This window comes from Squalius cephalus (assembly GCF_949319135.1).
Source record: "Squalius cephalus genome assembly, contig: scaffold_83, whole genome shotgun sequence".
Classification (NCBI taxonomy): domain Eukaryota; kingdom Metazoa; phylum Chordata; class Actinopteri; order Cypriniformes; family Leuciscidae; genus Squalius; species Squalius cephalus.
Window position 1 is genome coordinate 14,285 of NW_027645857.1, and position 18,683 is coordinate 32,967.

Below are 18,683 nucleotides of genomic sequence, written 5' to 3' on the forward strand. Positions count from 1 at the left end.
CCTTGCCTTAAAGGTTTATTAAAAGTTATTGTTAAAATTTAGTTTCCCTATGGAGAAATTGAATGGAGTTTTACTTCTGGAAGCCGACTGTGCACTCTATACTGTGATAAGCAAAACACATGGTTTCATGATAAAAAGAAAACAAATTTGTTTTTGACATCATCAGGCAACACAGTCTGCTGAAATACCTTATCCAAGTAGAGGATGAGGGATCCTCGCTCTGACAGCACTTTATTCTTTTCATATTTCTGAATGTATCTCTCCTTCCCCGTGGACAACTGAGGGCAAGAAAATGAGAAAAAATCTCAATGCATCACATGATGATCAACATGTTTTATGGCCTATCTGCAGATGTGTGAATTCCTCTTCTAAATACCAAAGTGAGGCATCACTGCATCAGTTTATCATCATAATACCTCTTTAAGATCATTTTCTTCAACATCAAATCCTGTCGGTATGCCAATATCCAGAATAGTCATAGTGGCATCGGTTTTATCACTTTTGTAGCTGTAAAGATGGAGATAAAGAGCAGATTTTATTAACAGGCTTCGTAGGCCTACTCAGGCTGCATTTAAGGCTGCTTTCATGAAGAGCTTTTGGTTTAAACCCGAGTCCGTTTGATGTCAAATCTCCAATATTGTTGTATAACACAGAGCTGCTCATCTCTGAATAAACAGTCTTTGAAGAGCAAGTTACATTGTCAGATGCAGTGAAACTGCATGTGAATGCAGTCACATTGGTAACCAGCTGTCACTAGTACTCACATTCATGAAGCAAACATACAACAGTCAACACGTTGATCTCTAATGTCACTATGTGGTCACACCGTCAGCAATCTGAGTTCACAGTGATCTAAAAGTGTAACCTCACAGCGCTCTCACTGTATGCATAAACTATGGCCACAATATGAGCTCATCCCAGCTAGAAATGTTGAGTGAGCATTATCTTATGGTCTTGTATTGTTTTCTGTATTGTTACCAGAATGTTCTCCTAAAAGGTAAGATAACACTCTCTAAAAACATTTTAAACATGTTTAGTGATAACATTGATAGAACATTATCCCCTAACAATCTTAAGTTTTAGCGGGAAGTTTCCCAGGACCGAACCTCTTAAAAGAGTTTGTTTGAAAGTAATAGTTTGGTTTGGTCATTGTGGAGGCAGTGTTTGCTTTAATTGGACTCTTTGGCCTTGACTATTTGATTTTAGTTTTTCACTAGATGCTATAAGTGTTTGTTGTAGCAAGAGAAAAGATCAAGTACATTGGCTACTAGTTGATAATAAAGATATTATCGTAATGTAGTGGCCTGAAAATCTGAAACATTCAATATAAAAAACTAAGTCTGTGTACATTAAGTTATAAACTACTTCATTGAGATAAACACAAACCTCAAGAATCAGAGCGTGAATCTCAATAATGGTGACATGTTGCAATGCATTCTGGGTGCATTATACAAAACTTATCAGTGACTCCCAGAATGCATTGCGGCATGAAGCATGTCACTATTATTGAGATTCACGCATTGATTCTTGAGGTTTGAGTGTGTCTAAGTGAAACAAGTTCAAAATGTGTTTTATATATATATATATATATATATATATATATATATATATATATATATACATATATATATACAGATTTTCTTTTTTATACATAGTTGAATGTCATGCTGTAAAAACATTACTAAAATCAATTAAATTAATAACACACATGACTGCCTAGAAGCTGATCAGGGCATTACATGATGATTATATCATTGTCGTTATCAACAAGTAGCTGACATCATTTGATCATATGTTCTCTTACTGTTTTTTGCCATAACAAACATTTAAAGCAGCCAGAGAAAAACTAACATTAGAACATTAGGAGTCAAACTGCCCAACTAAAACAAACACTGATCACCATAATGGTGACATCAAACCCAACTATTAATTTCAATAAACCATCAACATCTAAACCTCTGATAATCTCAATAAAGTATTTTGTGACAGAAATAAGGTCTGATTAGTAATAAGTGAAGCTGGTAATGCTGTTTGTGGAGTTGTTCAATGAAGTTGGAGCCTGACATCAGACGTTAAGACGTCAAACAAATTTTCATTTTAAACCAAAATTTGACGTCTGAGCGATGTTGAAGTCCATGTCCAATAACATTTCTAGCTGGGGTGATTAACATTGTGGCCATAATATGAGCACACAGTGAGTGCGCTGTGCGGTTACACGTTTAGCTCACTGTGAACTCACATTGTGATCATATGGAGAGATCATTGTGACATCAACGTGTTGACTGGGACAGCAACTGTGGGAAAATGTGGGGTGGGATCGAACTTAAGAAAACAAACCAAGTGTGAAAACAGCCTAAATGAGCACATGTTGATTAATTACAAATAAAATGTTTTCTTGACATAAAAATAAATGAGGGTATTTGTTCACATACAAGAAATCCATAATGAAGTTGTAACTTTCAGTGGCTCCTTGTTTTGCTAAAGGGAAACAAAAGTATTTGGTGGTTTTAGTTCAGGTCAGGTCTTCCCCTTCTAAAGGGAACATAAAAATTGAATTATAGTCATTTAAATGAAAAAGTAATAAAGCTTTTCACACTTTAACTAGTTAACCCTGGGTCATTCGAAACCCTGAGTAAACAGAATCCTGGGTTATCTTGTTTCATGTTTCACACTGCTCATAATGTAACAGGGGATAACAATTAATCCTGGGTATTCATTCGCTGGCGTTTCACACTGCAGTGTGAAACGCCAGCGAATGAATACCCAGGATTAATTGTTACCCATGGGGTTAAAAACAGGGTTTAGAGTGAAGATAACCCGGGGTTAAGCACAGTGTGAAAAGTGTTACAGAAATGCTCTGAACTCAGTCAGTCTTACTTTCAGGGGCTTTTTCCATTTTAACAGTCAGATCAAAGAGTGTACAGTCAGACTTCTTCTCAACAGGTCTGGCGTAGTACAGCGTCAGAACCTGAAAAGAGCAGCACGTCTCAAATTAGATGTTCAAACGCTTTAATCTTGCTGTTGACCGTATAAACGCTCATGAACACTCACTGAGAGAGTGGCTGTTCCAGTTCCTCTAGCCGTCACATTGAAGTCCTTGTTGATCTCCACCTGTTGAGTGAACACAGATATTATCAGAATAATCAAATCCATGATAGTAGAGATACCTGAAGGTTTCATTGACCAAACACAACACTTAGACATTCAATTTGACATAGACAATTAAAAATTATGTATGACAAACAAAAAAATCTCCCATAATACAACAAAAACCTATTGAAAAATTGAGCAGGAACCATTTGAACAATCTTAAAGGGGTCATATAATGGTACATGCACTTTTACAAGTTGATTGTACTGAAATGTGTGTTGGCAGTGCCTGTACACAACCATCATAAACTGATAAAAATCCATCCAGTGTTTTTTTTTTTTAACTCTTCTTATATGTTTTCCTCTCTCTCAAATCAAGCAGTTCGATTTTGTGACGTCACACAGTCAGACGCCCCTCCCACGATTGTTGATTGACAGCACCGTTTCAACACAGACCCGCCCTCGCTCGTGATCGAGCTGTCAATCATAGTCTGCGCGTCATTGTTGATACGCTGGAGCACTGTCTATGAGCAGAATGGCGTCTAAGCGATTGTGGTGTTCTGTTCTTGGGTGTAATAAGGAACACAGCAGTCATTTTGATGAACCGCTGAAGACGCAGTGGCTGAGTTTTGTTTTCGAAGGGAATATTCCCCACGATCAACGTCAGTGCTTTCATGTTTGCGCAAATCATTTCACACACCAGACTGCTTTACAAATGAGGGTCAGTAAAGCTGGTTTTGATAAGAAGCTGCTCCTGAAAAAAGGATCGGTACCAACTATTCGTGTTCCTGCTGCACCTCCAGAGAAGAAGTGAGTGTAACGTTTTATTAACCTTTATTTTAATATTTATATTAATCTTTGCAAATCGCTTGCTGCACGCTTCACGATGAATGCGGCTATTTACACTCAGGGTACATTACGGCATGTTTTCTATGTACGACGTTCTCAATATAATTCATAATCCCAAGTTTATATTTCCAGTAATTTTTCATTATTGCAGTAAACGAGCCTGTTTTAATACGTGCACGCCTGCAATCAAACGCCGTCACAAGACAAGATGAGGCTATCCGCTACCATTCTCCATGGCGCTCTCGCTCTGCTGGCCACCGCCTCCCTCCGCGTGAGCCCCGGCCTGAGATTGAGGTAAAGCCTGAGGCAAAGCCTTCCTAGCCCGCCTAGGAAAACGATGGTGTTCAAGTCCCGCTGCGGCCAGACTTCCACCAAAACTTCTCGCTCGTTCAGTTACAGAAAATGCGACCAGTGTATTTTGCAGAAAACAAGCCGGTTCCACAGCCCATTTGCCTGCACACAAACGCCGTTTTCACGTTGGCCCGGATAAATCTCATAAAGAGTGTATTTCTGGTATTCCGGCCATGGCCGATGGTGTTATGAGTGTAGTAAAATGCCCACGCCCAGTGCTCATTCCTACACACAAGCACAGCCCGCCACATTTCAGGGCTCGCACACATGAAATCGACTCATATCGATTGTGCATTAAATGTAGTGAATGTGCCCACGACCCAGTGCCCACAAACACTGCACACTGCATGTCTCACGGTTTCTGTAAAAACGAAACCAACGCACATACAGTCGGCTCAAGCCGACGGCGTCCTCAGTGTAGTAAATGTGCCCGCTGTCCCGCACCCACATTCACTCACAGACATGACAAGCCCAGGGCTCGTACAAATAAAATCGGCTCATGTCGATTGTGCATTAAATGTCCGGCCACGGCCGATGGTGTTATGAGTGTAGTAAAAATGCCCACTGCCCAGTGCTCATTTCTACACACAGGGACAGCCCGTCCCACAGGGCTCGTGCACATAAAATCGACTCATGTCGATTGTGCATTAAATGTAGTGAATGTGCCCACGACCCAGTGCCCACAAACACTACACACTGTGTGTCTCTCGGTTTCTGTAAAAACGAAACCAACACACATACAGTCAGCTCAAGCTGACGGTGTTTTCAGTGTAGTAAATGTGCCCGCTGTTCCGCGCCCACATTCACTCACAGACATGACAAGCCCCACGGGGTCCCCCCCGCTCGATCAGTGCGCCCCCCGCCTCGAACACTGCAAGCGCGGCGTCTATATTACAGCATACCGAAGCTCTCCGGCCGCCACTATGTCACGGCCAGAGCCCAGATCTCATTCAACCCCTAGTATTCATGCAAATGCGTGGGTAAAGCTTCCCGGGGTATCAGAATGGGTGCTGAACATCATAGAAAGAGGCTATTCACTACAGTTCGCTCGACGCCCCCGCCGTTGCGCGGCGCGAATCGAAACTACGGTAAAAAAGGAAGTAGCACATCTACTTCAAACCGAAATTGCGAAACTGTTGAGCAAATGGGCCATAGAGCCTTTATCTCAAGCTCAGAGCGAAGGGGGTCTGTACAGCAGATATTTTCTGGTACCGAAAAAAGACCGGGGTCTCAGACCCTTTCTAGATCTGAGATGGCTGAACAGAGCGCTTTCGAAACGCCTGTTCAGAATGCTCACAACCAGGAAAATCCTCTCGCAAATTCGCCAAGGGGACTGGTTTGTGTCAATAGATCTGAAGGACGCGTATTTCCAAATACAAATAGCGTCACATCACAGGTGATTTTTGATATTCGCCTTCGAGGGCCAGGCATATCAATACACAGTCCTACCGTTTGGCCTGTCCCTAGCACCCCGTACATTCACGATGTGCATGGACGTGGCCCTCGCTCCCCTGAAACTTCGGGGAATGCGAGTTTTGAACTGCTTGGACGATTGGCTGGTTCTAGCTCAGTCACACTCAGAGCTCATAGAACACAGGACCATATTACTCAAGCATCTCGAGAATCTGGGTCTCAAAGTCAATTGGGCGAAAAGTTCACTGTCTCCCAGTCAGAGAATATCTTTTCTGGGCACAGAACTGGACTCGCTGTCTATGACAGCTCAGCTATCGCCACAGCGCAGACTGGATATTCAGCGCATGACGGAAACCTTCCGCTGCGACGCTATAGTCCCGCTCAGAAAGTTTCAAAGGATGCTGGGTCTCATGGCCTCAGCATCATCAGTACTTCAGTTGGGTCTGCTTCTCTTGCGCCCACTGCAGTTCTGGCTAAAAGCGCGAGTACCGCACCGAGCGTGGACCTCCGGTCTTTTTCGCCTCAAGGCCGATCAGAAATGCATCTCAGCTCTGAAACCTTGGAAAGCGATCGACTGGTACCAGTCAGGTGTAAGCCTGGGGACTTCCTTGAGTGTGAAGGTGGTGTCGAGCGCTGCTCGAGGGCAGACCGTTCTTCAGCCAGTGGTCAGAACGGGAAAAGCTTCTACACATAAACTGCTTGGAAATGATGGCAGTCGACAACGCGCTGAAGCGCTTTTGTCCCCAGATGACAGGACACCACGTCTTGGTCCGTTCGGACAACATGTCAGTGGTGGCCTATATAAATCGCCTGGGAGGTATCAGGTTCCGAAACCTTTACAGGCTGACGGAACGCCTCCTGGTCTGGGCTCAGCACATCTTGCGCTCTTTGAGAACAGCGCACGTGCCTGGCCACTTGAATGTGGGACCAGACAGACTGTCCAGGAACTATGTTCCAGCAGGAGAATGGTCTCTACACCCGCAGACAGTCCAGCTGCTGTGGGAGACATTCAGCAGAGCGCAAGTAGACCTGTTTGCGTCTCAAGAAAACGCTCACTGTCCTGAGTTTTTCTCCAAAGAGCAGGGATGCGCTGGCCCACGTCTGGCCCCGCTGCCCGCTCTATGCTTTTCCCCCCGTCACGCTCCTACCTCAGGTGTTAGAGCGGATCAGGGAAGACGGATGCTCAGTGCTGCTAGTGGCTCCGTTCTGGAAGAACCACGCTTGGTTCCCAGTTCTGATGCAGCTAACAAGAACTGCCCCATGGCCGATACCAGTGAGGAGGGACCTCCTCTCTCAGGCCAAGGGCTCGATCTGGCATCCTCGCCTGGAGCTTTGGTCCCTAGATGCGTGGGCCATCAATGGGTACCTGTTAAACACGATCATGCAGGCTAGGGCCCCCTCTACGAGACGGCTCTATTCCTCAAAATGGTCTGTGTTCTCTAGCTGGTACACAGCCCGTGGCATATCACCCCAAATTGTGGGGTGACGGAGGTTTCTCCTTCCTGCAAGAGCTACTGGATAAGGGCAGAACCCCATCCACGCTCAAGGTTTACGTGGCGGCCATAGCAGCGTTTACTAAACCGACGCTTGGCCAGTCACTTGGAAGGAACGATCTGGTCATTCGCTTCCTTAGAGGAGCTAAGAGGTTAAATCCTCCCAGACCTCCCTCAGTTCCCATGTGGGACCTTTCTATGGTCTTGGAGGCCATGAAAGGTGCCCCATTCGAGCCGATCCAATCAATAGATATCAAACACTTGTCTTTCAAGACAGTGTTTCTTCTGGCTCTCGCTTCAGTAAAGCGTATAGGGGACTTACAAGCGCACTCAGTGAGCGCGACATGTATGGAGTTTGGGCCAAATGACTCGACAGTCATACTCAAACCGAGGCACGGATACGTTGGAACACTAGCTATATAATTATATAGACACTATCTATATAATAGTGTGGAACACTATCTATATAATTGCTCCTTATAGGATGCTATTTATTACAGGAATGATGCTATTCTAGCCTCTCTTCCTGGACTCTCTGTGAGTCCCTGATGATCGTGTACTATATGAGCCCTGGGCACTTCCCCTTGGGACTTTGGTATTGGATCTCAGCATGCACGGCGTTTTAAACTGTGTTGCCCATAGCGTAGGATATTACGCAGTACAAGAGAACCTCTCGTAAGAGAACGTACTCTGTTACTAACGTAACCTCGGTTCTCTCTGGTTCGCTTCGGCGATTAAAAACCAGTGGAATCAGCCTGTCGAGCTATGTTATAGGCTCACGCCATGTGAGTTTCGGCGGGACGTGACGCAGTGGCAGCGAAGCGCCCTCACTGGATCTGACGTCACGGGGGCCTCTCTCGATAGGCTGCTGCAGAGCCGTCTTGCCTATGCCTGCATGCTGCCGCAACGCGTTTTACATTATTTCAAAATTAAGGATAATTTTTGGTTTAAATATCTCGCGGAAAAGAGATTTCCCCATAGCTTAAGATATTACGCAGTACTTGTTCCCTCTTCTAGAGAGAACCGAGTACGTTTTCTTACAATACTAATGAGAATTTTTAATTAAAGTATATTACAAACTTTTAATTTAGACCCTAAAGAATCATATTAGCTTGTACAAAAATGGCATTAGATGACCCCTTTAATGAGTTTCTCCTCACCTTGTCTGACCGTGTAAGATGCACATTGTCTCTTTTAATGGTCCATTTGACAGGTTTGCTTCTTCCTGCCACTGACAGCTCCACGTCCAGATTGAAGTTTTGTCGGTCCTTCACCTGCGTGCGATACTCTGCCACGGCCTGGAACACCATGATGGTCGCCTGGAAAGTGCAGAACAGAATTCAAAGACAGAGCTCTGGACTGTGACTAAAATGTAATGATGGCAGAAACAAAGCTTTTAGAAACTTTGAATCAATTGCTTCGTAAAATGATTTGCTCTATCAAAGCACTCAAAACACGACACTGGTCAGAATGGTGTTAATGCAAAGATATCCCCAAACATGCATAAAAACATGCACATTTTTTATTGAAAGTGTTTTTAAGAAATCATCTAATACCATTAAATATTACCTGTCTTTATAATGTTATTTCATTTATTTGTAGGCCTTGTTTTGTTTGTTCCCTTTCAAGTTCGGTTTCACTCAACTCACTCAACTCAACTCTCCTTCTCAGAGAAATCCTAAAACCTTTTAGAATCACGCCAGTGCATTGACCAATGGCATTCAACTGCGTGAAATAAGGATGGTCTCGTTCGCTATAGGCACAGCTGAACGTAATTGCCTTTGAATCTTTCTCTACAGACAGCTACGTTGTCTTAGCCATCTACAGCTCGCCGTTGAATACGCCTTTTTCAGAGGATGCCGCTCAGCCAGCACTCCCCTGTAGCGCTCTGGTGAGTATGACATTTTTCTTCTAGAATTATGACATCTCTTTGATGCCCTCCTGCAACGGATGGACACAGCCGCTGAGCCACGCCCACACAGAAGAGGTTTTGCATGAGTCCGTCTGCCATTAATCAGAATGGCTAAGGTGACAAGCTAATGCCCGCATGTCCCTCTCTTCCCCCGAACCTACAAAGGATTGCTGTAAATAGTCCCACCCCTCTTATAGGCTACACTGTAAAAAAAAAGTGTAATTTTACAGGTAATTGTCTGTATTTTTTTACAGAATTTTACCTTTTTGTCATTATACAGCAAATATCTGTAAAATAAAAGGCATTTGCTGTAATTTAAAGGTCCATTGTTAAATTTACAGGTAATTGCTTGTATTTTGGTTTTACAGCAATTTTACGTTTTTTAAAAGGAACTTGTCTGTATTTTTACAGAGTTATGTGTAATTTTACAGAAATTATAAAGTAATATTTTACAGATTTTTTCTGTGAAATTAGAAAACAAAGAAAAGAAGGTATAACTATATAGGAAATCAGCATCTATTCAATATGTTTTCCTTACAGATTATTAAGCATGTGGGGGTTAATGTGAGCTTTTCAAAGGTTAAATAATAGTATTTGTACATACAGTACCCTACATAGGCTACAGTAGGCCTGTATTGAATTATTTTTTATTTCACATTTTATTTTATACTCATTTTGATCATTATTTCATTGTCTTATTCTCCCATAATTTCATGTATATTTTATGAATATTTTTCCAAATCTCCGTTGCTTCACATTCAGGGCTTTGTGTGTGTGAGTGCGCGCGCGCGCGATGACGCAGATTCAAATTCATTTCCGCTGTTTACTCCCGTCCACAACGGTTAACGTTAGCTGTAGCTGATCAGTCGAGTTTGGGCAAGCGGGAGATTTGAATTCAGTCTACTCTCGTGAAGTGGATTGTGAGATCAATAGTGGTTCAAAGCAATCGTATTCATCAAGAGCAGCCGTGGGCAGGAGCTGTTGTGAGTCAGTCCGTTTGGATTCTTCGGAAATAAACGCCCTTTTCAGTGAGCCTTTTTCGTCACGGCGGACATCATGCCAACCGATCACCGGCTGAGGTAAGAGTCTCATTATACTAAGTTACATATTTTACATTTGTGTTACGTTTACAGTTTTCAAGCTAACGTTAGCATTCTTAAATTATGTTCAGTTAACTGGCGAAAGCTGGAGGGCAAAACACTGAAAATGTAGCATGCGTCTTTACATTTTCCATCTGTTTTAAGAAAGATCAGTTGAACCCCACACCTCAAAAGACCTAAAACGAGCTTTCGTTGACTTGTTAGCAGTATACATATCAAAGTCCGTTTAATACAATCTTCGTTAATACGCGATAGTAGCCTAAGTTATCTGTCAGTAAATCAATCTCTTAAATGGCGGGACATTTTGAAAAACTGTCTGGAAGCTGAAAACTCTTCTCTTAAAAAATATCCTTGGTTTTAATTATAAAGTTAGTAAAATTATAGTAACCACGTTTTTGGCGGATTTTTATTACCATTTTTAATAACCACAGTTATACTACAAATAGGCCTACCATTTTTTTTTTTTTTTTTTTATTTATTTTTTTTCCTTCTTTGTGGTTAAACCATAGTTAATTTTCGTAAGGGTTAACGTGGCTATCAAGACTGTTAAGAAAACGAATTCAGTAAATACTGTACTTGATGATACAGGAATAGGGCTGAAACGATTAGTCGACATTGTCGACAAATATCTTTGTTGTCGAGTAGTCGTTTGATCCCACGTGACCTAATGTAAGGGCCTGCAATATCGCGATTTGACCGCTACGACGCTGTAGCGCTAGAGTGTAATGCAGCCGTTACAAATGCTATTGCGGTAGAAGAAAACACAGCGCGAATTATGACGGAGTGCAAACGAATCGAACTAGCAAGGTGTGTGAAAGTTTCACAAAACTTCAAACCAAGAATGCTGTCGTGTGCAATACATGCAAGGCGTAACTTGCTTTTCACGGGAGCACAACATGCATGTTAAAGCACTTAAAGAGGAAAAACCCGGCACGAGACGAGCCGGTGAGAGGTGAATGTTCTCCAGCTGGAGCTAACGTAAATAACTAGCAGTAAATCTCTTTTTAGAGAATGCAATACTACTAATAATAGCAATAATATTAACAATAATAATATAATTACAGTAATGTGATGGTTATTTTTGCATAGAATAAAGCTTGATCGAGCTTAGGAGTCAGGGCTGTTTTTATTATTGTAACTATTAGTTATTACAGTCTTATCACTTGCCTGTATTTTGTTCCATTTTCATGAAGACTTACAAAAAGATATGTTATGAAGAATATCATGTCAGTTATTTTTTTATACTGTAAATTAAAAGGTGAATGAGAATGTCTCTGTCAGCTCAGCTGTCAATTTTTTTTAAATTGTGTTCTTATAATAATTGTTTGCAGTTTAAGTTTGTCTGTAATGCAGCTGATAATTTTTTTTGTTTATTTTTTTCTATTGAAAGAGAACCGAATATTTAACCAATGCTTTTTGCATTTGTGTGTGATTTGAGTTGGACAGAAATCTGAAAACTTAAAGAGAATGACCGGTTTAGTTGGCTCAAAGTTCATTAAAACAACCATTTCAAAAGCTGAAGTGATTTTCTTTTTTTATATTATAGTTAGAATATGTATAACTCAGTGTTTTAACTAATTGAAAAGGCTGAATAATCGTTCCAAACTTAGTGATTAGTCGGCGAAATAATCGACGATTAGTCGATTAATCGTTCTAATAATCGTTAGATTAATCGATTATCAAAATAATCGTTTGTTGCAGCCCTATACAGGAAAGCACATGAGACTAGAATATGAACACATCATGATAAATTGCAAATTCTGGCTGCATCTGCTTGCCAACACGTAACGTTAACGTTAGCTATAGAATGCATGTGCATATATTAGGCTTATAAAATAAAAGTTGATAGAATGTTTGTGTTCTGATGAAGAAATGAACTTATCTACATTTTGGATGACCTGGGGTCATCATAGTAGCCTTTTTCATAGGATATTTTTGATCATTGGTTCTGAAAATTGCATTGATCCAGATCCAGAACATAAAGTTACACCCCTAGGTGTCTCAGCTCAAAACTTCACTGTTAGCCTTTCCTGCTCAGCTTCCAGATCATAGTCAGTTGAGGTTTTGCATTGTCTCAGTGGAACATATTCTGATATGTGTAAATGTAATACTGAGTTGTTAAAAAATATATATTTATATATTTTTTTGTGTGTGTGTGTGATTTCAGGTCAAGTGGAAAGCAGAATGATCATGGCAAACAAGGTATGGGAAAAAGTAATTTAAAATATTGTAATGGCAGAGTCTTCTGATTCCATATGATTGCACTAAAAGTGGCAGAAAATGTAATTTGTTTTACACTATATTTTCCCATGTGAATATTCATTTGATCCTTGTGAGGCCACTGGAGCTGCACAAGGTTTGGTTTTGCTACAGTAACTGTGCGTTCACACCGCCGGCGGCGAGAGCGTCAAAGTGGCCGGAAGCCATTTATTTTCAATGAGAGCTGGCGGCGAGCTCCGGCGAAGGCACCGCGTCTTGGACGGCAAGAGCGGCGAGAGGAGTTGAAATCAAGTCAACTCTATGGTAATAAGCTATGACGCGGTTCGGCGGCAACCAATCGGAATATAGAAGTCCTCCGGCTGAGAGGAAAATAATCACGCATTCTAATCTACGTTAGAGCGTCCCCGAATCTTTCTACAGCATCGGTGGCAGGGTGGCGAGAGCGAATTTTGCCGCTCTCGCCGGCGGCGGTGTGAACGTACAGTAAGACCACAATTGTGTTAGATTCCACCCATCTATGTACAATATTTTTTTTTTTTTTTTTTTTTGTAGTGTAACTAAGCTCTGTCATTTAGAAACATGACTTTCACTTAATGACACATATCTCTACCTTTCATTCCAGCCAGAGGATCTGACGTTTATCTCAGCCTACCTGATGGAAAATTCTTGCTGGATGAATGACCTTCACCTTTAAATCAACCTTGCCAAGACAGAACTGCTTATGGTTTCAGCTAAACCATCCTTGCTGTGTGATCCTGCTGATTTGCCTTCTACAACATCAGACATCATCACACCCTTCCTATCGGAGCCACACAACTCCTTGTCTAAGCTCTTGTTCTTTCCAGACTGGACTATTGTAATGCTCTCCAAGCAGGCCTTCCAGCATCAGTCAAACCTCTGCAACTGATCCAGATGCTGCAGCATGACCTAAACTTACTGCTTCAGATCTATGTGTCTCCAGAAGCTTGTGTTCTGCAAGTGAACGGCGCCTTGTGGTGCCATCATCCCAAAGAGATACAAAATCACTTTCACTGACCTTTCCCTGGACTGTTCCCTGCTGGTGGGATGACCTGCCCAACTCAACACATTTTCAAGAAACTGCTAAAGATCCATCTTTTCATAAACACTTGACCCAATAATACTAAATCTTTGTTTTAATAAAAAAAAGAAAAATTGTGCACTGTGCTACACTAACTGGGACTTGTCACTGCACTTGTTGCTTCTATTGTTCTCTTAATTTTAAGTCACTTTGGATAAAATGTAATTGTAAATGTTTAAAATAAGTTATATTAGAGTATAAAGGCATACAGCAATTGTCTTTTAATGTGGATATTTTTACTTGTTCTATTTTACATGTTCCTATCATTCACGTATCTTGATGTTCAGTGTTTAATGAGTAATACTGTAAATGTGCAGGAATTCCGTACTTGTACATTTAGTTATTTTAACAGAAACTGACTGTACATTTGCTATTATTAAGTACTTAATTAGAGATTGGTCAAAGTTGTGAAACTGGATCTGCAAAAAATAAAACTGTAAATATACAAACTTTGTATTTGAATTTATGTACTTATTACATTTTTATACATATATTCATAGTTATTTTACACAGAAAAACTATATATTAAAAGATAATTACTGTAGATAGACAGAGCATTATTATAAAATAACTTTATAAAACCCTAAATTTACAGTTTAACCTTAAAGTTAAATGTTCTTTTTATGTTATTTGACATAATTTATCTGTTTTTCCACGGTTTAATAAGCCATTATTAACAGTAATGTACTGTAATTTAATTAATTTTGACCGTAAAGTCAATTCTGTATTTTTACGGTTTTTGCCTGTAATTTTGTGAAATGGTTATTTGCTGTAATTTAACAGAACCCGTCTGGAAACTTTGCTGCCAGAGATTTACCGTTTTTTTACGGGATTTTTTTTTACAGTGTAGGCTACTATGTAGGCCTATAAAAATGTGAGTCAAATCTGTATCTTCCCCATGTTAAAATGCCCAACTTTACAACAGAAAAAAACATGTTTACAGCCTGGAGCAAAAAGTGGCTTTGGTCTATATAGCTAATTTTGCCCTTCATGATAACTGTGAGGGGGGTGAATTTTTTTATAACTCATCCGTTTAAATTATAAATTAAATTTCTGCATAATTAAGGGTGTTTTGAGTGACAGGTGGATTCCCGCTGCTGTGGTAATTAGTCATCATTAGCTCTTTGTCTGCTGTCTGTTAGCCATCACGTTACCTCAGTTCATTGTCTGACTGTAAAAATCAAGCGTGCCGCACAAGCCCTGAAAAGTGAAGCCAAAACGTCTCGATCGCCCCCCGGTGACTGGTCCTAGTATAGGTCATAAACCCCATCTCCCCGTGTTATTCAACGGGATGTGAGACCAACTAAACAATTAAATTACACTTCAAATATCTTTTTCCAAAGGTGGTTTCTTTCATTTGCTGTCATTTTTATCACGCTGATGTAAGTTCAAGTGTCTATAAGTTGGTTTTTAGTTAGTTACGTGATGCGGTGGTGTAACGTCATGATTGACAGCTGTGATTGACAGGTTCTCTCGAGCGAAGTAGTCACTGAAGCACCAACGGACATTTTTTTTCGGGATCTTCGGAGGACTGAGGAGATTGTATTTACTTTATTTTAACAAGACTCTTGTCGTACTGCAATCAATTTTTAAAAAAGTGTGCAGAATGCACTTTCCCTGCGAGAGTGAGGGCGGAGCGTTGATTTCGCGGCTTTACTTCCTGCTCACGACTGCGCAGGTCTTGTCCCGAGATCGCTACTGCGCAGACTCAAGTTCCAATATGTCAGCGCCATATCGGGACTCTGGCGGCTTCAGTTCTCACCAATGGAAGAGAGCGAAGGGGCGTCGTCCATCTTTTTTTACAGTCTATGGTAAAAATAAATAAATTCGGGAGTGACGCGCTACCAAGATGGTGACGGTCGGCCACGCCCACTTTAGGCTTCAAAAATAGTGTCACGGACAGTATATATGTCCATATTTTTTTATAGTCTATGGTCCCATCATGCGTTTTGACGGTTAAGACATAACCGACTGTGTTTAGTCGAAATCCGCGAAAAATAACTTTTGTTACTCGCGAGCTGTTTGTGAGCGCGTCGAGTATAAACGCCTCGTCCGTTTGGGGAGGTGTGTGCGCAGGCAGCGGAGACTCACGCTGCGGAGCCAGGCGAAAATATAAACAAGGCTTCACGCTCTTTGTGAAATTGCGTCTCGCAGAAAGTTTTAAAATGACTGATCTGATATATAGTCTGTGTGGATTAATTTACTCATACAATATACATGCTAAAGTGCAGGAATGATTAAAATTATGCGCAATACCCGCAATCCCGCACCGAAATTCGAGCCCTGAATTGGCTCATGACGATGTATCGTTGTATTTATTTTCTGAGCACAGCCCTGGTTCCCAGCATGCATTGCAGCAAGGTACTTTTGATTGTCACCATTGTTGAGATTCATAGACTGATTGTTGATGTCTGTGTGTGTCATATTAAATCGGACTTTTTCGTGCCCATGTTTGTTAAAGTCTTCTAACTTACTGTTATAATATTGCTGGATCTCATGCTGCAGTAACACAGGGTTTGTGTTGTGAATATATTAATGGATCAACACAATGGTTATATTCAAAATATATCAGTGAATCAGTTTATTTCATGATGATTATAAAACCATCAAGAGATAACCATCATCACCTGATCTCATTTCACTTTAGCTTTCTTTGCAGCTGCAAATGTGTTTGACTAACACACTGTCACAGCGGCCAAAGACGACAAAAGATTGAATAAGAGTTAAGAGCCCAACTAATGGAAACACTAATCACTCTTATGGTGACTTCAAATGAAACACATTATAGTTAAACCTCTGTTAATTCTCAATAAAAACTTTTGTAGACGTCTGACAGAAATAAAGTCAGTCTGGTTAGTAATAAGTGAAGCTGGTAATGCTGTTTGTGGAGTTGTTTAATCCTCCTCTGCTGAGATCTTCACAGATTTAATGTCTTCTTTATTCTTCAGTTGATTTCATCTGAGGCTGTGGCTGAAATTACTCCATATTTAATATACACAGATTTTTTTGGCTACGAAAAGGTCCAGTTCTGGTTTATTTCTTTACTCTTGGCTGACATGTGACATTGCTATGCAGAGGTGTGATTTTAAAACTTTCAGATCATTAAAATATTGCTGTATCTACTGTAGTATCTACTGTAGTGAAAAATTAATAAAACATGTGGATAATCAGTATATAATGATGGGTGCCATCATTGAATCAGGTCACTAGTAATTTCATCATCAAATCATAACCAGGGCTGCATTTCCAAAAGCATCTTAAGCCTTACTTGATCGCAGAACAACTACAACAAATGGTCTGTACGATCAAATTAGGCTTGCGATGTTTTCAGGAAACACAGCCCAAATCATAGTTTCTCTTGCCACAACACATATGCTTTATAAACACAGAGTTGGCACAACCAGAGAAATACAAATTTTACAAAAAGTAAAGGGTCAAGAGCCCAACTAAAGCAAACACTGACCACCATAATGGTGACATGAAACAAAGCATTCCATAAAACATTACCATCTAAACGTCTGTTAAATCTAAATAAGACCGTGTGTAGATGTATGACAGAAATAAAGTCAAACTGGTAAAATAATAAGTGCAATAATGGCTCGAAGTCAGTAGTTCGTGTGTTTCTCTTTTTTCTGTTCTTGTTTCTCTTTCCTTCAGTGATTCTGCTTGTTAACAGCAGGTGTTCATCTCTAATGCTCCATCATCACTCAATTATTCACTTAATTATCTCATTAACGTTAACACTGCTTTAGTGTTGCTTCAACACTCTGTTGGGACCATGGGACCATATGTGCTCTGAGCAGTGTTGATTTAACACTGGAGTTTTTGCTGTGTACTCACTTTCCCACTGATATGCCAGCGGTGGATCTGTATACGTACTCACTGTCCTCACACAGCGAGCGACTCACTCTCCTCACACAGCGAGTAATGTAAGGAGAGTGAGTCGCTCGCTGTGTGAGGAAAGGAGTCGCTGTGTGAGGAGAGTGAGTTGCTCGCTGAGGAAAGTGAGTCCCTGGCTGTGTGAGGAAAGTGAGTCGCTCGCTGTGTGAGGAGAATGAGTCGCTCGCTGTGTGAGGAGAGTGAGTCGCTCGCTGTGTGAGGAGAATGAGTCGCTCGCATAGACAGTATATAAAAGTCATTCGCTGTGTGAGGAGAGTGAGTCGCTCGCTGTGTGAGGAGAGTGAGTCGCTCGCTGTGTGAGGAGAGTGAGTCGCTCGCTGTGTGAGGAGAGTGAGTCGCTCGATGTGTGAGGAGAGTGAGTCGCTCGCTGTGTGAGGAAAGTGAGTCGCTCGATGTGTGAGGAGAGTGAGTCGCTCGCTGTGTGAGGAGAGTGAGTCGCTCACTGTGTGAGGAGAGTGAGTCGCTCGCTGTGTGAGGAAAGTGAGTCGCTCGATGTGTGAGGAGAGTGAGTCGCTCGCTGTGTGAGGAGAGTGAGTCGCTCGCTGTGTGAGGAGAGTGAGTCGCTCGCTGTGTGAGGAGAGTGAGTCGCTCGCTGTGTGAGGAAAGTGAGTCGCTCGATGTGTGAGGAGAGTGAGTCGCTCGCTGTGTGAGGAGAGTGAGTCGCTCGATGTGTGAGGAGAGTGAGTCGCTCGCTGTGTGAGGAGAGTGAGTCGCTCGCTGTGTGAGGAGAGTGAGTCGCTCGCTGTGTGAGGAGAGTGAGTCGCTCGCTGTGTGAGGAAAGTGAGTCGCTCGATGTGTGAGGAGAGTGAGTCGCTCGCTGTGTGAGGAGAGTGAGTCGCTCGCTGTGTGAGGAGAGTGAGTCGCTCGCTGTGTGAGGAGAGTGAGTCGCTCGATGTGTGAGAGGAGAGTGAGTCGCTCACTGTGTGAGGAGAGTGAGTTGCTCGCTGTGTGAGGAGAGTGAGTCACTCGCTGTGTGAGGAGAGTGAGTCGCTCGCTGTGTGAGGAGAGTGAGTCGCTCGATGTGTGAGGAGAGTGAGTCGCTCGCTGTGTGAGGAGAGTGAGTCGCTCGCTGTGTGAGAGGAGAGTGAGTCGCTCGCTGTGTGAGGAGAGTGAGTCGTGAGGAGAGTGAGTTGCTCGCTGTGTGAGGAGAGTGAGTCGCTCGATGTGTGAGGAAAGTGAGTCGCTCGCTGTGTGAGGAAAGTGAGTCGCTCGATGTGTGAGGAGAGTGAGTCGCTCGCTGTGTGAGGAGAGTGAGTC

General features: G+C 41.9%; 1 protein-coding gene across 1 annotated transcript in view; it reads right to left on the reverse strand.

Moving 5' to 3' along the window:
- LOC307154079 (complement C3-like) overlaps positions 1–18,683 on the reverse strand; it is a 75,113-nt gene that overhangs the window by 14,284 nt on the left and 42,146 nt on the right. The window contains exons 30-35 of the mRNA XM_079898859.1: positions 8,356–8,514; positions 3,052–3,111; positions 2,878–2,968; positions 2,433–2,478; positions 417–507; positions 189–278 (exon numbers count right to left, since the gene is read on the reverse strand). Of these exons, the coding sequence (XP_079754985.1) occupies positions 189–278; positions 417–507; positions 2,433–2,478; positions 2,878–2,968; positions 3,052–3,111; positions 8,356–8,514 (537 nt within the window). The remainder of the gene's footprint in view (positions 1–188; positions 279–416; positions 508–2,432; positions 2,479–2,877; positions 2,969–3,051; positions 3,112–8,355; positions 8,515–18,683) is intronic.